At 37.6% G+C, this 25,751-nt stretch overlaps 1 protein-coding gene across 1 annotated transcript in view; it reads right to left on the bottom strand.

Moving 5' to 3' along the window:
• Positions 1-25,751, bottom strand: part of eng (endoglin) — a 52,064-nt gene that overhangs the window by 10,412 nt on the left and 15,901 nt on the right. The window contains exons 3-8 of the mRNA XM_086097576.1: positions 22,327-22,469; positions 11,665-11,778; positions 4,707-4,884; positions 2,690-2,906; positions 2,512-2,614; positions 2,235-2,427 (exon numbers count right to left, since the gene is read on the bottom strand). Coding sequence (XP_085953702.1) covers positions 2,235-2,427; positions 2,512-2,614; positions 2,690-2,906; positions 4,707-4,884; positions 11,665-11,778; positions 22,327-22,469 — 948 coding nt within the window. The remainder of the gene's footprint in view (positions 1-2,234; positions 2,428-2,511; positions 2,615-2,689; positions 2,907-4,706; positions 4,885-11,664; positions 11,779-22,326; positions 22,470-25,751) is intronic.

The following is a 25,751-nucleotide window of genomic DNA, read 5'->3' on the forward strand; positions in this document are numbered from 1 at the left end:
TTATATTGATAAAAAAAAAAAGCAGTCCATTTACACTGGCAAATGTTGCTAGTTTTTCCTTTGTATAGGGCACACACAAAAAAATTTACCTAAAGGGTGTTGATAATACAGCATTATAGATTGTAATAATTTTGCATTAAAAAAACAAAACATTGATGCAAAAAATAAAAATAAAAAAAAATGAAGAAGCATGAATCTCCCCCAAAAACTTAAAAAATTAGGTACAGTACATATTAGCTAGGTATCTAACAAACTAAATACACTACAAAAAAATATATAATAACATGCTAGCTAACTAACCAAATCAACTAGCTATCAAAATAATGAGCTATTTAGCTAGCTTCTCGGTCGGTTCATTTTTCTGTTGTTTTATTCAGTTATTTAGCTAGCGAGTTGTTTGGTTAGATAGCCTTACATTACATTAGTTCCTTTACATAGTTAATCGGTTAGCTAGTTAGCCGTTTGGCTACTCCCTTAGTTTATTTATTGCCAATTACCTTGCAAGTTGTGCAGCTCTATTTGAAGTGAGGCGTTTATCAATTATGGACCATATTTTCCGATTTGTACGCAAGTAAAAAAAAAAATTGTGCACACCTTCGAGCTAAGTTTTTTTGTTGTTGTTGTTGTTTTTTTTTTTTAACAAAATCGTTCCGCCTACCATTCTGTAGACCAGTGGTTCTCATCCTTTTTTCAGTGATGTACCCCCTGTGAAATATTTGTTCACACCCTAACCAGCGCAAAACATTTTTGGTTGCGAAAAGACTTAAAATAGAGTGTTGTGCCATCATTGTCTGAGTTATTATATTTTAGAACTTTATTTGTTTAATCCCGAGCTTTTTTGAAATAAAAAGATATTACAAAAAAAGAAGAAGAAAGAAATAATTAAATTATAGATTTGTGCACACAAAAATTTTCACCATTAACTGTTCTCCTTTGGGGTCATAGTAAAGATCTGTTCTAAAAAATAGTTACATATCTTAATTTTAAATAGATAAATATTAAATAAATAATAAATATTACACTTTAAATTAAATGATTGACAGATGATGCTAGGTGGCATATGACACGCTGGGTCGAACCATTCTGCTATGGGGAGAAGTTGTATAACATTTTATAAACTCACATTTGACTTATTTTCAAAAAAAAAATTGGGCATGGATGCTACGTTTTTATTATTCTTTTAAAATCTCACGTACCCCCTGGAGTGCCTTCACGTACCCCCATTTGAAAAAACACTGCTGCTCAAATGGGGGTACGTGAAGGCACTTACCTGCTAAAAATAATTATTAAATTATGTAAATATATTTCAGAAAAATATAAGTTCATAAAATGAAAGTTATATTTAGTGGGCCATTACATTTCACTGTCATAAATGACCTGATTCTCCCAATTACAGAATGGTTCGACCCAACCACCTAGTATCTCACCTGTCAATCATTTCAAAACTTTGCTTAAAATGAAGTTAGTGATTTTTTTTTGAGAACAGATCTCTGCTATGACTGCAAACGAGGTCAGTTAGTGGTGATCATTTTAAAGTAGGCTACTGTACACAAATTTTTTCTCTTTTTTTTTTTTAGTTATATCTCTTTATTTCCAAAAAGTTTGAGAGACCACTATGCAAATAAAGATCCAAACTTTTGATAAAGCAGACAACACTATTTTAAGTCTTGTCTGTTTTTCAATGAAAAATTCTTTGTGCTGGTTCGGGGGCTGAAAAAAATATTTCATAGGGGGGACATCAATGAAAAAAGTTTGAGAACCACTGCTGTAGACTATCGGTGCCCTGAAAACTTCATTGCGCCCCACACTGTGCAAGTCACTTTTATGTATTTGACGGCCAACATGGAAGCGAATAACTACAAATGACTCAATATCTAACTCACCATTGCACCATTACGATGTAGTGGGAGCTCTGCTAAAAACGCTCCCAATACGCAGATTTGAAATTGAAGAACTCCTCATAGGTGGAAAAAAATCCGCAGGCACTTATTTTTGCCAACTAATAAGAAAAAGTATTATTATGTGTGTGGTATGGACACAATATGGCCGCAATCAGTGGTGAGCGTTACGAGCCAGGTGTGTCTCGCACCACCAAAATGAGTTTGCAGTTAGCTGACTATGACTATGAAATGTGCAATCTGAGGTTTGACCTTCACGGGACGCTGTAGTTACTACAACCAAAGCGCTATATGAATTGTGATCTATTAGAGCGGAGGCCACTATATTTTCCTTACCTGCTGGGCTGTCTCGACCGAGCACCAGCATCAACTGGGAGCCCTCGGGCCTCATTTCGGTGTAGCTGGTGAAGGCGTCGGCCTTAAAATAATCTAGAGCCTTCCTCTGCACGTCTTCGGCCCGGTCGCTGCTCAGCTCAAACAAGGGCGGAATTCTGTGGGCCATGGCAGGCAGCACAATCTCATTGTTGGACTGGAGAGGTGTGGAGGCAGGCCCAGTGAATTAGTCATGACACTGGGACAGGTAGTGTAAATAATGCAAGGCGGCGAGACCTACGCAGAACTTGGTGTGCTGAGGGTTGAGGAAGGTCCACGTGGTGCCCCGGGGGCCCCTCAGGAACACGCTGGACTTCTTTGTGTCCACGCGAACTGACAAGTTGCTAAAGCCCCAAAAATGAAAGATTGAAGATATTTACTTCAGGAGGCGCAGAGCAGTATGTTATTTTGTTGTTTACCGAATATTGGCGTCCTCTGGGATATTGATGATATGAAGCTCCGGTGTGGCGTCCTCGTCGGCGGCAGGGGGGCCGCGCACTCTCTGTTTCTCCGGCTCCGGAGGTGGGGAGCAGGATTTGAATGAAGAGGTCAAGGGCGCGGTTTCAATCTTCATGAAGTGCTTCTCTGAAGAATCTTCGCTTTGGAGCATGCATTCTCGAGAACCACCTTTTGTTCCTGCACAAGTACCTTGTTTTGAAATTCTTGTGCTCTTATTGACATTGCAACAAACAAAAACATGCACTGCTTGTACATTACGTGATCCAGACAAGACAACTTTTGGTTTGACATACAAAAGCTTTTTTTATATAGGCAATTATATATATTATATATATATATAAAATTTAATTTTTTCAAATAGCTCTATTAATATTTACATATTAATACAATTTGTTTTTATTTTTTTAAGGGTTGCTTAAAAAGAGGTCTAATGTTTACTGTGTATACTGAATATTGTGTACACACATGGACAATTATTGGTACTTACACTATTATTAATGAAAGAAAAAGCCACAGTGGTCACAGAAATAACTTTAATCTGACAAAAGTAATAATGAATAAACATTTTACGAAAATTAACCACTGGATATCAGACATTGCTTTTGAATTGTAGGCCAACAAAATAACTTTTTTTTATTAAACAAACTGATGAAATACCTGGCCAAAAATGATGGTACCTTTAACCTTAATATTTTGTTGCACAACCGTTTGATGCATTCACTGCAATCAAATGATTTCTGTAAGTTTTTGCAAGCAGTTCCTGTATGAAAATCATTTTCGCAAACACAAATGTACATCATGCGCATAATAAACAGCTTTTAACGGCAACCTCAGTCTCGAGGAGGTGAGAGTGTCAGCTACTACAAAGATTGCAATAATCACTTACATCTCCCTTTAAGATTCAGTCAGACTGTCTAGGAACGAAGGCATCCAGAATTTTAATGCGCACAGCTGCTTATTATGTATTTTCCTGTTGTTATCATGCATGGTGTGAATTCCGAATCGCTCTCGCTCTCTCTGGGGGAACTTGAATTTTCTACTCTACCCAGCATTCAAATGCGCACACAAGACAACAACAACACCAACAACACCCACGCACGTACAAGTCATGGAACACGTCGCTGCTGCTTGAATTTTCCAAATCCTTTTGGAATATAAATCAATAACACTGCATAGCCAAAGAAAAATCAACATTATTGAGCTAGTATTTCACTGGACTGCCTCAAATCTTTGTTATGGCACATATTCATTTTGAAGAAAGCCACTAAAGCAGACGTCAACCTCCTCTGATGGGATGAATAAATCTGGAATATGTGCTTTTCTTAAAATAAAAAAAATTAAAAAAGGAAGTGGAAGTTAAAATAAGACTACAGGAGTTACACATGTTAAATAATATAAATCCCCAAATCCTTGAGTAGGTAAAAATCTAACTATAGAAAACACAGCAAACTGTGTGCAGGTTAAAAGGGAAAAAAAAACGTTAACCCTTAAATGTTGCTCAAGTTCAAATAAAATAAGGCTACCGTTTGTGCAGAGATTAAAATATGCTGTAGAAGAATGCATCTTCATTATAAAGGCCAATTATTTGAGAACAACTTTTTTCCCAAGAGATGTTTTCCACAGACAAGAAACTATTTGTTGTGAGGAATATCTACAATATGCAATATACTGCATTAATCGCCTAATAGAAAGCTCATATTTTTCGCCGTGTGGGGAATCGTGCAAGATGATCCCTGCAGACAAAAGGCAATGTAGTGGAGGGGGAAAAAATGGCAGTGGATGAAAAAGCAGCCGCCAGCATCACCAGCATCCACCTTGATCCATGTCGGATCTCTTCTGTGGCTCAACGCGCCTTAAGGAGGATTTGTTGGGGAAATGATTGTGTTCACACGGGCGAGGGCAATCCTGTTCTCTTCGCTTTTTATTCACCTTGCCGTAATGGGAAAACCACACACGTACTACGACTGGCGTACTCACCTTCCGTGGGCCTGAAGAGCAGCATTTTCGGATTTTCCACAGTGGTGAAGGAAGTGACACCGCCGAACTTGCGTGTGGCCCACCTCACCAGTTCCTCGTCCTCACCGGGGAAGTCGACGGTGTGGACGTTGTTGTGATGCTCGTTGGTGTGAAAGCCCAGTGTAGAGGTGTTACTTTTCTGGAAGGTGGATATGAGATATGTGATGATTTAAAACAAACAAACAAAAAAATTTAAATTTATGGCAAAAGCTCAAACGGCCCTATGAGCAGTCAAGGGCCAGTTCATTTGCTGATTGAGGTAATAATAATAATAATAATAATAATAATAATAATAATAATGTGGAAAATAGTTTATTTAAAAAAAGCCAAATTTCATTTACAGTTTGGTTATCATTAACAAATTATTTATTGAATAATGACTATTATTAATTAATAAATTAAAATATTAATTAGATTTTATTTAAATTTTCTACCTGAATTACAATAAGGGTTAAATGCACAAATATTCAGGACAGAAACTGTATTTTATTTTCATAATAGGTTTTGTTATATTAACACTGTGATAAAAACTATCTTTATTCATTCTAAATATGTTACTTTTTCAAAAAAAATTAATAGCACATTTTAGTATTGTAATTTTAGGACTTTTTTCTCTTACAATAATAGGATACTTTCTTAACTACTTAATACTTAATTCTTGAAATTTTAAGATTGTTTGGGGTTATGATATTTATCTATTTTTGATTTTGTTAAAAATTGCATTTCATTTTTGTAATTTTCTAACTTTTTTTCTTGTAATATTAAGTTCTGTCCCACATCGAGCAACGCGGCCAAAAGCAACGGAAGTTTACCATAAGAAATTGTCAACAACTCATGTGGCAATTGAGCACCACATATTGACCAGTGCTCTGCAGCGGGAAAGCTGAAAACCTGAATTGGGTTTTGATGCCAAAAAAGAAGCGGAAGCCCAAATAGAGAAGACATCAGAGAATGTGAAAGAGAAAGTTTGGCTATTTTGAGGGGCTTTTTATTATATGCATATTATTTTTTACTGTTTTCTACCATGTAATATTACTGCCTTTTTGTGAACAAATGAATGCATAAATGTTCATTTTTTTCTTCTTTAGGCTGAATTCAATGAGACCAAACAAACAATTGATCAACACAATCAACAATCTCAATGATTGATTCGATTATTATGCCCATCCATTATTACTGAATGATATGTGATGAAAAACCTCTTGTGTTTTGATTTTAAAAAACAATAGCAAGAATGCTGAGGTCATAGTTGAAAGCCAAAAAACAGGCAGCAGCGTGTCACCATTGTTTCTATTTCTATTTGCCTCCAGCATTCCCAGACTTTTTTCCATATCAAACATGTTTGTCTGCCCCTCTCTCTCTCGTTCTCTCATTCACTTATTCCTCGCCTCCGCCCAGCTCTCCTTCACGTCTATTCTCCCATTAGAAAAGACGTGTTTATTATGGTTAAGCGTCCACGGGCCCAGTTGCACAACCCCCTTTGGAGCCAAGGTCTTTCCTTCGCTTCCTGACTGGGGCCAGGAAATGGGACCTTTTTTAGCTTTGTGCGTCACCATGGCCGGCTGGAATCTGGCTCCATACAAGGTATAAATATATACATACACGCCGCGGACGAGACACCGCCGCTTCCGCGTCTGACCCGATGGGAAATAATGGACTTTCGCTCTACGTGAGCGTGGCTGTATATGCAAAAAGATCTACACACAAATGCTCGTAATGTAATCATAAACATTTGTTCAAATCCAATTTTTTTATTTTCACAGATTTAATATGGCCCTAAAGGACCGAATAATAATTTTTATAATGGCCCCTCTCATAGGAAAAAGCTCCTCCCCCATGACATTGTTTTTTTACAACTTCTTCTTGTAATATTACAACTCAAGTCAGTTTTCATAAAATTACAAGTTTTCATCTGTAGCATAACTCTCTTAAAATGTAATCTCTGTTGTCATATAAAGACTGATTTTTATGGAGGTGCGAGCTCCGATACTAGGTTATGGTATTGGTGCCGATACCACCTTTAAAGGGTGGTGGGTGAGACCATATCAATGTATAATGGCAATACATCACATTGTTAACATTATGCGGTATAAGAAATAGATTTACAACTACTCTCATGAAATGTGCAACAGTCCTATAAAACTTTTATGGAGTTAAATAAATGTAAAACTGTTTACAAACATCTTCGCAACCTTCAGTGTTGGGAAAGTTAATTTCCTATAACTACTTCAAAGTTCAGCTCACAATTTTTTTTTAAATGAACGAGTTCATAATTAAAATTTTTCAAACTAAGTTAATCGTCCCAAAATTAATTACCGGTAGTTCATAGTTCATAATTCAAGCTTTTTTTGTGCCAATTTGGATATTGGATATTTGTATCCTTGAATATTGAGAGTAGGAAAATTCAAGGTACAAGGAGAAATTAAATTAGTAAGAGAGTAAAATAAGAATGATTTCTACTAAAATAATAGCAATTAAAAAATAAACCGTGCCGTGCATGGATGGCGTACACGATTACAAAGAGACAGAAGAAAGGTCCATTTGAGCCCTTTTAACATAACTCGTGTTTCACAGATCAGATTTTTTTTTTGCCTGTGAGTTAGTGTTATTTGACCCGTGTGTCCACAGCGTTTGTGTGTGAATATTAGTTATTTGAAGGAATATCACTCTCAAAGTCAACAATTTTCCGTTAGCATTTGAATCGGATCGTCCAATCACTTTAGCATTAGCGATGTTTTATAAACGAATAATGTGTTACATTTAAATATACAGTGCGTGTAATTCTTCGTGTTGTGTTATTTGTTTTACAGTAAACTCCAATTAGGGTTTCATTAAACAGCTTCAAAGACGCGTTGAGACGGCAGAATTACATACGGAGCAGCATAAGGCAACAACACGTCACATTTTGATGACGTAATCGCCTTGGCAGTCGGGTTGCCAGATAATGGCCTGCTCCGCTGGATTAAGGCACGTTTACGGTGTATTTACCCGGGTTTTCTCCATTTTAGTCTGGCACCATTGAACACAAATGATTAACTGCTTTCAAAACGTTTCATTGGCCCCGGAATGAGCTCGTTCCACAGCTCTTTATATTTAAGACCCAAAGTGACTTCTTTGTTTTTGGACTGGGGACAAATGATAACCAGGTCAGCACTTGATCCTGAAAGGAGCAAAAGTGCTGACTCTCCCCAAATGACTTATCTTTTTGGGGCTTTTGTGTCAGTTGTAAGTCACTGAGGTCGCACGTACACGCACACACAGTCGCTTACTCGAGTGTGTCGCGCAGAAAAAGAAAGTGCGCTGAAAGGCGAGGAAGCCTGCAGGGAGTCATTGGTTCTTGTGTGACTCTCTCACTGAAGCAGGCACCAAAAATAGTACGTATGACGGGAAATATACCCAAAATAAAAACGGGGAACTCCGGTCACGCTGGAATTCTAAAGAAGTGAATGTTTTTAAAGAACGACGCCACAGCGGATTTCAGCCTTAGATTTGAATGAGTGTGAGATCACGTATTAAAGGTTGGTGTTGCGTTCAAGGATCTCAAGGGGAATTTGTTGCAAGCGCAGATGAGCTACGAACGAAGGCTGGTGAGACTCCCTTCTCAGTCTGCTGGGTAGAAAGGAGGAATTAAGTCTAACTACAAAGGGATTGAAGTTTTAATTTTCTTAAAGAATTATATCAACAATATAACTTTATGGTAAAATTTCATTCTACCCGCCAAATATAAAGACTTTAATCACATTTTTTTCATAAATTAAAAACATATTTTGTAAATAAATTATTTCCCTTGTTCTTGAGCAATATACCTTTATTGTCACTTTGTTTTTTAGCCTACTCTGTGGAGGAGGAAAGCCAGCCCAAGTTAGTGGCGGATAATCAACAGATACGTCTAAAACTAACTTTCCAAATAAAACAACCAATTCTCACAGAATTTCAACTAATTTCACAATGCATTCTCATAATATTGTTTGTCCTTTACCATGTTGCTGAAAGACACCAATGTGTGCTACACATTCAGCCCAGTGTGAAATATGCATTTGCCACTGGCTTTGACCAAAGAGCGGTGTTAATGTCCCGGCGTGAGCTGCGAGGGTGACCCTGAGCCAATCTGTCACAGCCGTGACGCATGTCCTCTGATGCAGAGCAGCTGCTGTTTTCTCTGACACTGCACTTAATATTATCCCCCAGTGATGCGGCTCATCCCTCAAAACAAAACAAACATTTGAACAAAACATCCCAGGGAAACGTTGTCCAGACCCTTCAGTGAGCTACGATAACAGTCGTGCTATCACACCACTGTCAGCATATCTGACAGACATGACATTTCTTCCACCATACACAACCTTTTTCAATGGCAAGCTGCTATTGTAATGGGAAAAAATAAATAAATGAAGCTGATATGTTGAACAATATTTTCTACATTACAGTTAACCACCGCTATATTGGGATTCATCTTTCACAGATCCACTTTAACTGAATTTTTTTTTAATGGGTTTTTACATTTGACAGGCCAGCCTGAATTTAAAAGTTGGCAGCACCATGTTGTGTTGCAACATGAACTTAAAAAGACGCAGCGCAGTTAACAGGAAGACCTAACATATACCTGTAGTTTTTAAAAATGTAAGAAAAATGTTCTTCTGCTGGCCTTATTTTTGTTGGTTTCTCCTTCAATAAATTTACCTTTTTTTTTATAGGGGTGTCAGGTGATTCAAATTTTTTATTGTAGTTAATCATAACTTCAATAGTTAACTCACGATTAATCGCAAATTTTATATCTGTTCTAAATGTACAATAACATATTTTTTGTAAGTTTTCACACTCTTGTTAACATAAACACATTTAAATAATAAAAATATGGCTGCATCTTTTAGTCATTGATACAATGATTTCATAATAATTAATAAAATTGAGTTAAATTAAAATATATGTACTGTACTGTAAAAAAAAAAAAAGTGTGATATTGATTTGTGTTGGTCATTTTTCTGCCACAAGATGGCATAATTGCATTTGTAAGACATTGGTAACAGCCTCGGTGCATTCTTATTTTCATATTAAGAGCTATCCAATCTTTAACATGAAGTAACTTGTGAAATTCTGCACATTTTTAAAATTGTAAAATACAACTTGACCACAGTCCCCACAAATATATGCATTATTATTAAATGTATTACTGCTAAATTTTGTCGTGGGATGTGTCTGCTGCGTTGCGACGGGAATTGTCCCGGTACAGGCTTTTCAAGTAAGGGGCGATCATTAATCACGTGTTTAAAAAAAATGTGTGGCGTTAAAAGAACTTTAAATTAACTCAAAAGTAACACAGTAATTTTGACACCCCTACTTTTTTAATGTAATCTTGTCGCTCTAAGAAGGTGCTCGTTCGCCACCGCAGCTCCACCAAATGCAGCACCCCCCACCACCCCTAAATCATAAAATTACAACTTTATTCTCAGAAAGTAAACTTTTTGTGAGTGTGAAACTGACTTTATTCTCACAAAATAAAAAAATTCTGTATAAATTATTTTATTATCTATGATACTGACACTTTGACCCTGGAACAGATTAATCATATCATCATTCATCTTTGGACTATAAATCTAAACAAACTGTCAGTCCTTCAAAAGGGTAAAACGGATCTGGTGCCTATTTAAAACAGTTCTTGATTGCTAATGTTTATGCAATAGCAAGAGCTTCAAATCTAAATCCTGCTTCCAGGCTGCCGACACCAGTAGCAGGATATGAGGCGGCAAAAAGCACATTTGTCAATCAAGAAAACACTTAGCGGTGCAGACAAAGTTCAAGTCCACAAAAGAAAAGTGCTACGTGTGCAATAGTGGAGGAAAGTACAACAGTGCTACACGACAGCACAGGGACCAAGAGCTGCTTCGCGGGCCAACAAACTTTGGATAAAGCGCTGCAATAGACAGTTGGGCTGGGAACCTGAACTTTATTATGACTGGGATAAACCAGGATGCTGTTTTTAGCCATCGCTATCTTACTTGCAGTGAGCTAGTTAGAATTGTTAGGAACTTAACTCATCAGAAATCGCTGGCAATTTGGATATTGTGACAAGAAAAAGGTTGCACTTTTGATAAAAGTAAAAACAAAAAACAAAAAAAACTATACTCGTAAATTTAGGAATTTGTTCTCTAAAATCCCTTTGCTCTTGTAAATCATTAACTTTCTTGCAAAACAAGTGTAATCTTAATGTTCAGATAAATTCACAATTACATTGCAAAAATATATTTTTGATTATGCAACGTATGATTTTGTTGTAAAATCACTACCTAAAAAAAAAAAAATATTACAACTTCTTAAAAGATCATCTTGTTCTTTTTATTACATCTTGAAAAGTTAAAAGAAAAACAGTCGTCTTTTTACAAGATTCAAGAAAATCTTGCAACTTTAGTCTCAACATGACTTTTCCAGTATAATCATTTCATTTTTAAATGAAGATCATTTTCTGAGCGTAAACATGACAATTATGTGCATAAATTTACAAATGTGCTCTCCTAAAAATACAACTTCTCCCAATAAAATTACAACTTTATTCATCTAAAAAAAGGGTATTTTCATTTTATTTTATATATTTTTTTAATCATAAATGTAAAAATTGTAAATTAAATGATCCAAAAAAGGTAAGTATAATATTTATGTATTATTTATCATACAGTTTATTACAGGATAAGGTGTAATAATAATAAAATGCAATATATATATATATATATATATATATATATATATATATATATATATATATATATATATATATATATATATATATATATATGCAGGGGGAAAAAAACAGTTCTGAAGTACGGATGCAGAATTAACTTCTTAGACAATCTGCATTGGGTCCAAGTGAGGCAGTGATCCACCAGATTCAGGATCGTCACAAACCAAAATCGAAAATGCTACTCACATAAATGCCGACACCAGCGTTGATCTTGTAGAGACCATAGGCCGTGTCCTGTGATGTGATGATCAAGTTCATGGGCCTGGCGTCAGTCATCTCCAGAGAGAACATCTTGGCGTCCTGATAGAAAATTGAACGCAGTTTACATTAATGGGAAGAAATGTTGGATCGCCATGAATAATTAAGCTGAGCAGGATGGCTTGAGCAATGCATGACTTTTATATGCAAATGTTCCACTGCTTAAGCATAAGAATGAGATAATAACCCGTAATACTTATATGAAAGCTTCATAATATGGTGCTAACAGTCGTGTTGCGGGGGAGGTTTGGCAGTAGATGAAAAGGCGCCCTGTGATTAGGGAAAGACGTTCCAGCGAAGCGGCGTAAATATTTCTCCCCGCGCTGTCAAAGAGTCCCGGTGAGAGTTACGGATGCAGCCAAGTAATGAGTGTACGCCGTGTTGCACAAACAAAGCACAACCTTGTGGGATGGCACACCATCGTCTCAGGGATCAATACGATGAATAGAGTGGAAAAACATACAGTGGTGATGTGATGTTTAAGGACACTTCGTTGACACATTTTCATGAAATGTAAGTAATGTGTTTCCTCAAACGCTTCCCTATTCCCCAATGAGGAAAAAAACTATAATGACAGACATTACTTCATGAATGCTATTGTTCAAACAATGACAAAGAGGTACTATAAGTGCTGCTAAGATGAGTGAACTTCCTTTCTAACCGACAACACCTATCAAAGCAGTATCCGACAAATTAACGACTTTAACAACGATTAGCATCCCAATCGACACTGACATTACTGTAACGCAGAGGTGGGCATCGAGGGCCGGAGTCCTGCAGGTTTTGCATGTCGCCCTTCTCCAACACAGCTGATATACGATCGGCTCATCAGTAAGCTCTGCATAAACCTGATAACGATCCTGTTGATTGGAATCAGCTTGTGTTGGAAGTGAGAAACCTCCAAAACCCGCAAGACTCCGGCCCTCGAGGACCGAGATTGCCCACCTCTGCTAATGCAACAGTTGCTAACTAGCTAAGGATGAAAAATACATTCTGAAATAATCCACAAAGTCAAAAACATAGACCACGCACAAGAATATCTGCCCATACTTTGCACTATCATAGGATTCATCCTCTCACCAGTTACTCATAAAAAATGGTCACCTTACAAAACAGAAATAGGCACAATGTCTAGAAATAAACCACTGAGTTAAAAAAGAAAAAAAAGAAAAACAATACTTATAACTATATACTCAGATGTATATTAGCATTCAATCAACAACACCTCTCACCAGTGATTCATGATAATCATCATCATACAACATAGAAATACACAGAACTACAAGTAATCCACAGTCAAAAAAGTCCACAGCATGTTCAATGCTATAAACAATTTGTCATGATAACCACAAACTAAAGAAATTAAAAGAATGACTAGAAATAATCGAGTTAAAAACGTCCATAGCAGGCTAGCTCATATGCACATCGATGCCAATCACTGCTCTCACTGCATTTTATTTGTGATATAATACCCAACAATCTAAACAATCAACTGGAAATAACACACAGTTTAAAAAAGACACAGAAAACACCAGCCCAATGTACTGTATCATGTATGTAATAAATGCAATAGCTCATTTGACCAGTTACTCGTGGTAATCTTGCACAATCGAAATAGACAACTAGAAATAATCCCCAGAGTAAAAATAAATAAATCTGACGTGCTTGGTCACATGTGTGCGCGTGTGTGTGTAAAGTACTACTACATAATTAATGCAATAGCTCCTCTCGTCAGTTATGCATAAATAAACAATCTGTTACATAACAGAAATCAACCACATGGTAATTTTTTTTGTTTTTTGTTTGTTTTTGTGAGAGACAGAGAGAGCTCAGTATTGTTCATTTGGTAATCTTACCGATTTGACATGTCATCATCATTGCCGTCTCTTTCTTTTCTTGTATGTGCGTGAATATGTGCGTAGGCATGTGTGTGTGTGTGTGTGTGTGTGTGTGTATACTCATTAATTCACCTAAAATCTATTAAAAATCCCATACCGTTACACCTAAACCGAATACTTCAGAATCCAGCTAGAGCCGTGGGGTTGTCAGGAGACCCGAGGAAGGATCAAAGAAACAAATCGAATTAAAAAAAGTCAAAGGTACACTTGCCCACACAGAAATAAATATAAATAGTCCTCAGAACCTTAATGCAACAAAATAAAATAAAAATTGACTTTTACAATCCTAATTAATGCCATTGGTTCTATTGGCAAGTATTCAAGATAACCGCCACCATGCACAATTTAAATAAAAATAACTAGAAAATAAAAGAACAAAAAAACATGGCATGCTAATTCACGCGCAGTGATACAGTTTTAGTGCTCCTATCACCAGTTATGATAACCACAACCAGACCAGAAATAATCCACAACATGCAATGTGACAATTTGTATATATAGTGTGACCTTGTGAATGTAAAAGGACTTGCCAATGATACTCATTCATTGCGCATGGGATCCAAATTGTAATGAAGCCAATTCCCTCCTGTCCTCCCGCATCCCGACAGCGTCGACTCAATTAACAAGGCTTCTAATTGGCTTAGGAGGAGTGAGACGCTCGTTTGAAGTGTTAAAAATAACTTCCAGCTGCAGTCGAATTTGACTTGCACTTCTTTGCCTATTGCGTAATCAGCCAAGGGTGTGACAGCTACGCAATGTCGACACGTCTCCGGAACAAACAACGTGCCAGTCACTTTCTTGCTGCGGACGCTAACGAGGTAAAATGTGTTTGCTATTTTTAACATCGAAGTACTGTGCAGAAAATGTCAAACGAGAACTGGCGAGCTGTGCTATTTGCTGCAGTTTAGGGCTATATAGTTTTGCAACATTGACATAATGACCAAATCAGATGTTGATGATGTCCCGTGTTTTGCAACGGATGTTTTCCCACAATACTGCTGGGGTAATTTTCTTACCCGAGGGCGGTGTAAAGAACATTATTAAACAATAAACAGTGGATTTAAGGAGTTTAAAACAAAATGAAAAAGCACTTTTATGTAAAAAATGTGGTGACATACTGTCGGACTCATAGCTCCCCAGAACATACAGTACTTGGACGCACACAACATTGTGGCACATGTCAAAGTTTACTGGATCGCTCATCGTTGCTACAAAACGCAAGACCCGCATTTTTTCTGCTGGGAATTTTATTTTTATTTTTTGCTGATTTTGACCCTTTTCCCACGTAAGAACAACATGGAAAACTGTTTTTGGGGTTGTCTCATGTTTTTAGTTGTTATAGTGGACACCAGGATAGTATGGCTGTAACGTGTCGTAAACTTATAAGCTTATATGCAACATATTTTTAACATGATCATCATGCAAATCAACGACTGTGATTGGTTATGTAAGATCCAATCATGAACCAGAAATGTTGACCTCATCTAAATTATGCGTTTTATTAGTTTAGACACACGAATGCTGTATGTCATGTTCTGAAGGGGTTAATACTGCACAGGGAACTCGCAACATTCTTGCAGTCTAAATATTGGGGCTCGGTATCAATTCTAATTTCCTTAATCTATTAAATTTCGATTCATAAGTATTCAGTTCTATTGGATTTTGATGGAACATCAAGTCTTTTTAAATATCAAGGATATGATAAAAACTACACAAACATTAAATTCCAAATAAAATTTTGCGGCGGAAGTAACTGGTTAAATTATTTAGTGTTATAATCACTTAAGTGTTACACAAATATTGGCATAAGAAAAGATGAGATAAAAATATTTTTGTAATTCTAATTCAATAATTGTAAATAAAAAATTAACTATTTTACTGCCACACATTATCCATAAAGCAGCCTTGACAGTGCCAGCCGATTTCAAGCATTTTAACTTATCTTTCAAGGCAAACAGAATATTGTGTGCTCGGAGGACTTATACATGGTGGATACCAAATGAGAGATCGTGTTCCATTCTTTCATTAAAAAAAAAAGTATGTTTCTACCTTATTCTGTTCTTTAGTAATCACTATTTGAAAATAGGTCATTTGAGTGACATTGAGCGAAAGGAAGGAGAGAGGAGAGCTTTTTGTTAAAAGATAAATTTTCTGCACAACAGTGACTTTGACACTAATATTTTTTTGTTTAGTGACACTCTGAATTAGATTTGCTGCCATCTGCTGGCCATAGTTAGTGGGTGTTTTATGATTTTACAACCCCAATGAGCGTTGCACAGACGTTCCACTGCCCATTGAGGGAAAAAAACATAGTAAATGTCAATTAACGTTTTTGGCGGCACTCATTTGGATTTTAGTATACGTCATTAAATGTTTTTGCCGGTAAAAAAGTTAAAACGATTCTGAACTGTGTTTAAGTACAATAAGTCAGGTATTTCATAAATGTAAGAAAATACTTTAAAATTCATCCATTTTCTTAACCGCTTATTCCTCACAAACATCAAGAAAACAGTAAAATACCACAACCAAAAAACGTGGCCTTTAAAATTTTATTTTCTAATAAATTGATGGGGAAAAAGAGATATTTCAATTGATTCATGATCTTATGAATCAATATCAGGCTCGAAAAGGAAAATCAAATTGATATTGATTACTTTAGTTTTTTAAACCCAGTCCTACTAAATATGGATGAATACAACATTGTGGAGTAACCCAACATCAGCGTCTACTGGAGCAGTAAGTCACCGTTAGAGACGCCATCATTAACCATCATTAATATTGCGCAGCAAAGTTATTTCCAACCTCTAGCAGTACAAATATGGTTGCACACAACATTGTGGAGCAGTCACAGGTCAATCAACTGGTCTTTCTCTACAGAGACTAAGGTGAGTTATGCCACTTTACTCTCCACAACTAACTGACAAACTGTTTACACAGCAAGCTACCGGTACTCCCTTTAAGCCCAGTTATGTCTATCATCCCTTAGTTTGAACACAGAAACATTTCAAGATACAGGTCAATGTCTCTCCCTTGTGGGTTACCACACACGAGATAGTCTAATACTGAACTGGAAAGTTGTTGTAGTCTAAACCTGGACGACCACAATATTGTGGAGCCACCAGATGGTAGTCTACAGGAAGTCTATTTGCCATTAAATATGTTGTCTCTATACAACATAAGACCACATGTGCAATCCTTACAATGAGAAATTGTTTAGTTGCCTCTGTTGGTGCTGCTGCTCTGTTGGCAACAAGAGTTCAAAGAGTTTGGCAGTGTTTGATGTCCACTGAACAATACATTTTTTTCCCAGGTTGTAAAATGGAGACATTTATTTGTGGGAGGAGTTATACACACACACACAATATGCACTGTTAGATGGCAGTAACTTAAGATTTGTAGTTTTTGAATCAGCCCTAATGAGCATTTGTGTGTCACACTACCAATCAAAAGTTTAATAGCACTAAGCAAGTGTGTCCAAACTTTTGGCTGGTAGTGTTCAATTACACAGTACAAGTTATTGGAAATAAACAGCACAGGAACGTCCCTCCAGTGAGGATTTAATGTTCATAGAAACTCATTCGTTTTTTCTGGGCTGCATCCAACAGGGAGATGATGTGCAGGTCTAACACTAAATTAATTTTCTTTCCACCCGATTTTGAGCGGGATCCAAGAGAATAGTGATGAGCCTGGCCGGGCCACGGAAAATTTGCAGACCTTGTGCTGAACAAATTAAGTCCGAGGAGACATCCGAAAGTAATTGTCCACCAGCGTAAACACAGATGCTTCACATATACAACAAAAATATATTAAACAAAACGATTAGATTTTAAACACTGGCTATTAGATTTTGGTCAAAGTACTGCAATTCTACAATGTATCAACTATACAGGCAATGTTTCAACTTACATGCTTCTTAGTGGTCATAAGTGTCGTGTAAAAAGTTAATTGTTGTTGTTATCATTTTCTGTTTATGGTTAGCATTACATTTTTGATCTGTTCCTGGGTCAAGCTACAGCTATTATAAAAAATGGTATCAACTGTACAGGTAATATTTTAAGTAACATTATAAATGGGCATATACATTTAAAAACAAATTCAACTTATATATAAACTTATATATATAGCAACTGAGCAACTTGCGTATTATTTTTAAGGGGAAACTAACCCCCCCAAAAATTCTAGTCTAAATATGGTATTCAGGTTAATATTGTGTTTTTATTATTGCGTGGAATATGAGTTAAGCAGGAAAATTCAGCAGTTTTTATCAATATCACAAGGCAGTCATTTTTCCACTGCTTGTCGATTGAAAATGACATCACAGTTGCTCAGGGCTCAGGTAACAACCAATCACAGCTCAGCTTCAGAAAACAGGTGAGCTGTGATTGGTCGTTGCCTGAGCCCTAAGCAACTGTGATGTCATCTTCAGGCGACAGTAAGTAACAAAATGGCCGCCCCCTGAGATGGATTAAAACGGGTGGAGGATTGCTTCATAACTCATACTTCACAAGTGTAATATAAATCAGAATGTCAAGTTTAGACTAGTGAGGTCACATACAACAAAATTGTCAAGAAATGTTTAACTGTTGACTTCCCCTTTAAAAATTCCTGGGTAAAACTATGGCCATTATAAAACCTTTATCAAATGTATAGACAATTATTTAAGTAACATTTTAACTTTCTAAATGGTTGTAGAAGCATAAAAACAAGTTAATGGCTATCATTTGTATTTCCTGTGCTATGGTTACAATTACAGGTATCCTTTAGTGGGGAAATTCAGTGTTAACTGTGTTGAGAGCATCCAGGAATTATTATTATTATTATTATTTTTAAAGGCAAGTTGAAATGGACACCACTCGTCATGACTTTCAAAATTGACTCACTTCCTCATTTGTGAAGGAAGATTATTGATGCCGTTTCCAGTTATTCTTTTGTTCCACTCCCAAAAAAGGAATTGGCTCCGCTGGTCTCGTCTCAGCCTATTGCCAACAAGCCTGACTAAACCAGGCCGTTTGGGACATCAGACAACCTCCTCCCTATGAATTATCCCGGTCTTCGCACCACCACTACCCAAAAAAAATACAATAAAAAATCAATTCTTGCCAAAGGGTGGAGTGTAAATCATTGTGAAAACAAAGAGACAGAGAAGGAGGTGAAAATGTGGAGGGCAAAAAGCTCCCGTCTGACTGGACAGCTTGGCGAGGGATGAAGTCAGACTACTTCCTTCGCCAAGGCTGAACCATTAATAATTGATTTGTGTTAGTCCATATGAGAGTATGGGGCAAAGCCAAGATAAGTGACAACAACCCTTTATTAATACAATACAGGGAAACCATTCAATTTTGACTCAAAAGGATTAAATTAATCAATTGGTTGTGTCGTAAAGCATCATTGCGTCGTGGGGCAGCGTGGGAACAATTCCACCAAACTAACTACTCCAATTTTATCCTTAAACATTTTGGTGTGCTGTATTCGTCAAATGTAAAATGAAGGTGGTAAAAAAATAAAATTCTGGTGGGGGATTTTCTTCACCCAAACAGCTCAAATCCGCATGCTATCCAGGCGTAGCATGACAGTACTATGTCATTTTTTATGCATGAAGTGCTGAACAGCAGCGGATGCATCGCACAGGCACCCAAAAATCCTTTTCTTGCATTGCAAAATCTTCTGCACTAGCCTGCCTTGCTGCTACCTCGAAGATTCAATCTTTTTACAACTTGACTGAGTGACTACGAAAAGACGCCTGCCTTATCGTCATGATGAACATGTGAGAAGGCTTGAAGAAACAGGGAAGCTTATAAGAGAGCAAACAGAAGAAGAGTGAGCGTGAGCACACTGATAAGGTCGTGACAAATGCGGACTGCGTCGGTGAAATATGAAGTCAGGAACAGCGATAAGAAGGTGTTAAAGATTCCAGCGTTCCTTTTCCTGCTAAGTGAATTGCAGTTCCTTGAAAGACAAAGGGCACTATTGGAGTGCAGTCTCAGGGTGCTGTATCAATACACCAGAATACAATATCAATAATGGCGCTGTGGAATTTTTTACGCAGTATTTTCAAAACCACATTACTTTAGACTTTTCAGCAAACATCAATATTAACATACAATCTAGGGATGCACCGAAATGAAAATGGTTGGCCGAAACCGAAAATGAAAAATGCTTGGCCGAAAAACGAAACGCCGGGAGGGGATGCTAATTTTTTACCATCATTGCATTTATTATAATTTATTAAAATGATAATATTTATTGAAAATATGTATTTAGCACTGGCATTTTAACCAAGCACAATATAAATTGAAATGTGCCCACACCGCAGACATGTTGGCTAATGGTACATTAAACGCCAAACGAGGGTTGAGCATTTTCCGGCGGTGCGATTGCACCTTATAGTCAATGTAGTTTGCACAGGCGGGGACGAATGCGTGCGGTGGGACAAGGTGTGGCACATTCACATATTCATCAACGTTTAAAAAATAAATAAATGAATTTGTTCGCACCAGCTAATTGGCTTTGGGCAAAAAGACTTTTGAGAGAGCTTGTGGAGGTGCAACATTATTCTTCAACAAAAATCACAAATTAGCCAAGCCAGGCAGTTCAGTTTGATGGTTATGGTTAAATGTTATGTTACATTCTTTAGAATTGCAATAACAAAACAACAAACAAGTAAGTAAACCTATTATTTAGGTGGAAATTAATTTAAGCAGAAATAAATGAAATTCCTAAAGACGGGAAGCAACAAAACAAAACTTTGAGATTTGCTTTTTGGATAACCAAAGACGGGGAAAATAGAATAACATAAGTAAATACAATAATATTCTTGTGAAAGAATAATATTATAGCCATATTGCACATCACTTTATCAAAATGACATCATTAACTTTATGTTGGCGTAGTAACGTGTTTTGTATTAAACAAAACATAACACACCGTCTATGCGGTTATAAACAGATTTAATGACAGGATATTTGTGAATGGCAGATCCCATTACGGCAGAAGATATGGAGAACATTTATTTTGATGATGACCCACCATCGTTCATTTAAGGGGAGAAGCCAGCCTTGACGTACTGCATTGTCCTGTCAGCTGAAGATAATCATCAGGCAGTGATGTCGGACGTGTGACACAGCGCGGTGCAATGGATATAAATATCAAATAAGCAATGTGTGACATCTTGACACTTGGCAGTGACGATGGGTGTGATTGCAAAACTGGCTGCTGCACTTTTATGTGTGGCTAGGAAAGTTTACTTAACTGCAGTTGAGGGAGGATGAACTAATATGTCTATCAAAATGGATTTTAAAAAACAACAAAGCTACGATTACCATCATGTAACATGTAACCCTTTACTACAAAACATGCACATTTCTCAGAAACAACTGTTTTATCCCATTACTTTTCCCAATCATGTAATCAGACTACAGTTACTCATCAAAGTACTCAAATGTTACTATGCAGTATATATTTACTTTAACTTCAAGGTAACGTCCGAATTTGAAAAAGTAGTTGTAAGAGTAGTAACAGTTAACCACAGTAGTGAGTAGGAATTGACAAGACTTAAACTTCTTAAAAGACTTCATCTACAGGTTATGTTTGTAAATGAGAATTCGTTCTCAAACATTTTACCTTGTTAAATAAAACAATAAAAAATAAGCACATACTTTTCAGCCACGCACATATTGAATAATAAAATACAGGAAGACACCAGATTGCTAACACCCTAGAATCACTAAAGGCGCTCAACAAATAACTACAATATGGAACACGTAAGAAAGGGACATATGCATTGTGTTACGTTTTCCGACATTGACGACTCGCGTGTCCATACCATAGCATATAAAGAGAAATGTATGTTTTCAAGATGGAAATGCAGTCATTAGTTTGAATTTGTGTAATATAAAAACTAAAATATTAGGGTTTGGTGCACGCGCTGCGCTGTTGACAAAGTGTTATCTCGCTTCAATAACCCGACGTAAAATTAAAAAACTGAAACATCCCTCATTATTTTTTTTGTACTGGAGTTTCAAACAAAAAGGAAATCCAAAGGAAATCTTAAATGTTGGCTGAAGGACAATCAGAAATGCGACCATGAACTCTTTATATATTGTTTTGTTTTTATCTTGTCGTCTTACTGTGACATTTTGTTGTCTTATTGCAATGTTTTTATTTGTTTTATATTGACTTTGCATTGCTTTGTGATGTGCATTTTAATGTATTTATGCATAGGGTACTATAGATGCAAATTAGCAACTGCTGCTAGAATCCGGCATATTTACAACTTAATTTGATGTTCATTAATGTGCATTGTGCCTTTCAAAATAAAATGAAATTTTAAAAAAAATTATCAAAATGCAGTTCAAAAGTAATTAGTCAGACAGTGAAATAATAAATGTCCAAATGAAAGTCGTCTGAAATGGTAATCATTAAAGATGGCGTCTCCTCAAGGTCACGTGCGTACAGCAGTCTAAACCCGAGTTAGTTACAGTTGCGATATCCCTTTTTTTTCATAAATGAGAAAAGTTAGGCATCTAATTAAGCTGTCTAATTTTGTCTAAAGTGTCATCCATTAGAGAGGGAGGTCGTAAATTGAGCAAATACAGTATGATCTTACGTTATTGTGTCTGACACATGTATGTATCCTCCCTTGTTCTCATTTGCATCAATCAGCGCCACATTATGATCAGTTGCAAATTCTTACCGTGGCAGCAAAGTTGAGCTTGAGGATGTGGACCTCGGCCTTGTCCTGTCCCACGAAGCTGGTCCAGCAGCCGAGTTGCATTTCCTTCACGTATATCCAGGAATTGTCGCTTACCTCCACGGGATCACACATTGGACGTGAGGCTGGAAGACAGTGCAAAGTGTAAATGGTTAAGCAATGGAATGCTGAAAATTGCCGTGTGCAATACTAGGCAGTTGTAGGTCAAGTACAGGGCTTCTCAGTTTTGTACCTACGGCTGCAATGAAAGTCAAATTTGTACACAAGTCGGAACACGCCATAGTCTTACAGTCGTTAGTCCAAACAATTGTACTTAGCTTGAATTGTGGTCCTTATATTTGAAGACAGGTCAACTGTTAAGTTTTAATTGTTCTGCTTGTCACTATATGTCACTGGCATGGATAGATTACCTACACCAAATGATTTGTAAATAATCATTTTCGGAACCATTAAGTAAAATTTGATTATTTCCTTGACCTCTCAGAGCACACAAATGTGCCGCAGGACAGTGAGTACTTTATTGCGTGCCAGTTGCTCAAAACATCATCAGGACCGACCGTCCTTAACCGATGATGTCCTGTAAGTATAAGTATTACTGAATCTCAAAATGTTAGAAAAAGGCCTGTATAGTTCTTGAAGGTTTACGATGTGGTCACTGGTCAGTTAATATTATTTGGGTTCAAATGTGTATCGACGTCGACCTTGAAGGTTCCACTGCATCTACCACAGTTTAATTGTTTGGCCTTGGTAGAGGTTTGTGCTCTACTGAGGGCGCATTCTTTTTTAACTGATAAATTGAGTCCAGGTATGTGCATCGGACTCGTGGTTCACAACGGTTTGAACTCGTTGTCGTTGGTGTGGGAGCATCCCTCTGTGTGACTCGTACGGCACTGTTTAAAAACGAATCATCTGGGACGCGTTTATCAAACATGTCAGGATAAGCAGCCGCAGTCATCCATCAATCTACTGGTATGGGCCGCTGTTTAACCCCAGAGGGACCCGTGTCTCTGGAGGAGGAATCAATCTGGACCGGCCTGTCTGGTCATGGATGAGGCATGGAGGGGTTAAATGAATGCTGTGACCTGGGCAGCACTTGTCCATGCGATTATGTTACACAGGCGGTTACGCTGTCAACAAGCAACATGCTCTACTCTGACCAGCGGCAGGAGTGATAAAATATCCCAGAGAGAACATTCTGTATCCTCAAAACGAACAGCGGTGATAAGGTCACATGACTGTTCTAAGCCAATCGGGATCAGTAATTCTTTCCTGACCCAGGTCCCATGAAAAGGGTATGACTCTAGAATTTGTGAACTACTGAACTACTGTATGATAAGCGATACTGTTCAGTTTGGTTCTGGGACTCTCTCTCAAGATCTCTCTTTCTCTCTGTGATTGTTCTAAATGGCTACTTCACTAACTCGTATTAGTTATTGAGTTGAGCAATGCTGTCACAATTTATTTGAAAAAGTAACGTGCTTACTTTATTGATTAACTGCGTGTCAGGGCCGCGGACTTTTATAAGTCAGTCGTCGGGGCTCATATTTTCACCATCTCATATCTACAGAGGAGTGATGCAGGAGGAGGTAGAAATAATATTTTGTGAAAATGAGTCGAGCCTGTTCAGCGCCTCATCTCACGGAGACCTCTTCTTTTTTTCCCTCCTCCCTAACGATGACGTCACGTCCTTGCCACACGTAATAAATGAGCCGTCTGCGTGGCTTAATTACTAATATCACCACCACAAATGTCATCTTTATGCTTCATGTTTCAAGTGAGATTAAATTCGAGTCAAATATAAAGTCACATGTTACTCGAAACAACTTTGCCGATTCACGTACGTCTCCTGAGCCGTGCGGACCTCGCGGATGCGTCAAGCATAAATCAATCTTAATGCCCCCGCCAGCGCGGAGCGCATATTGGACTTGACGTCGAGGTCGGATACATGCGACCTGGTCGTTCAGACTGTGGTTGCTTTGCAAAAATTCGGATGCGTATCCGATCTCGGACCACATATGAAAGTGACCCAGGCCGGGTATGAAAAAAATCGGAATTGAGCCATTCAGACTGACATAAAAAAAAGTCAGATACAGGTCGCATCATGTTGACTTTTTTATGCGGGCTACAATGAGATTGTGATGGTTTTGTAGACTCCTTCAAGTTTAAAGATAGCCTTGTCATAAACTACTGTAGCAGAGCCTAGCCGCTTCTTACATGCTTTGATTTGAACTGAAAGAGGCATGAAGGGCAGTTATGTCATTCGTGGAACAACTTCACGCCTTCCCGGTCTGTACTGCAAGTTTGTCTTTGTCCATCCCCATCACACCATCCCTCCCCTCACCCTGGAGGTCAAGGCCGCCGGCTTCCTGTTATTCTGCCTCTCTGCGTTCATGTCTCTAGCTCAATAGCCACCACAGCCATAAAAGCATTTTTCTCTTGTTCTGCTGTGACGGAATCAACTTTCCATGACAGTCACCCCAAGAGGTCTCACTCATAAATCGTGTTGATTGCAGATTGCATTTGTAAGTGTGTGTGCGGGCATGTGTCACATTTTTACAAGGCACCATAGGATATGATCAACATTCATTTTGCCCTTGTGACCCAGGAAATGCCAATGGCCTCGCTAAGCGGTTTGCTGGTAAATGAGGTATGGAGGACTATTCCATTCCGTGTCCTCTTTATCCACTTATATCAGCCGCCTCCATTTCCCATTTCATGAGAGGGGGGGAAATGTTTACGGCAGCTTGCTGATTTCCAGTTAGATGTTTGGGATATAGCGGGGGGGGGGGGGGGGCGGGGGCAGACGGCAAACTAACCGAATTCCACCAATTCAAGTCTCGGCGTATCAGCGATACGGACAAGTGAGTCAACGATTTGAGGGGTGATTGTGGTATTTTTAAAACCAGGTCCACAAAACAGCTGTTAAGTAATCCCATGGGACATTTGTCTTTGGCACAGCTATCATGATGAAGGATGCCAAGATCTTTGTACTCACATCATACTTTTTTTTTTTTAAACAGACAAGTTTAAGCAAATGACTAGGTGTGTGGTTTTACAAGAACAGTACACGATAAAAGTCAGGAAAAAACTCAGTGGCTCAGTTCTCCAACTCTTCAAGAAATAACGGTTTTCTTTGGGAAGATACAGAAAAGAACTGTGTTTGTAATGGGCTTCTCCCAAGCACAACTCTGTGCAAATGAAGTGCTTCGTGGCTTTTACACAATACCTTAAGCTAATGACATCGGCGCTACTCTCCAACTACTCTTGGAAAAACTGTTTTCATTGAAGATACAGAGAAAAACCTTATTCAAGTGAAAAGCTTAGCTTCTAAAAGAAGAGTATACAATACATTTTGCTAACAACAACAGCTTTACTCTCCACCATCTGTCGGAATTAATGTTTTTTCC

This window comes from Leptonotus elevatus, chromosome 15, assembly GCF_054856555.1.
Source record: "Leptonotus elevatus isolate MCC_2025b chromosome 15, RoL_Lele_1.0, whole genome shotgun sequence".
Lineage (NCBI taxonomy): Eukaryota > Metazoa > Chordata > Actinopteri > Syngnathiformes > Syngnathidae > Leptonotus > Leptonotus elevatus.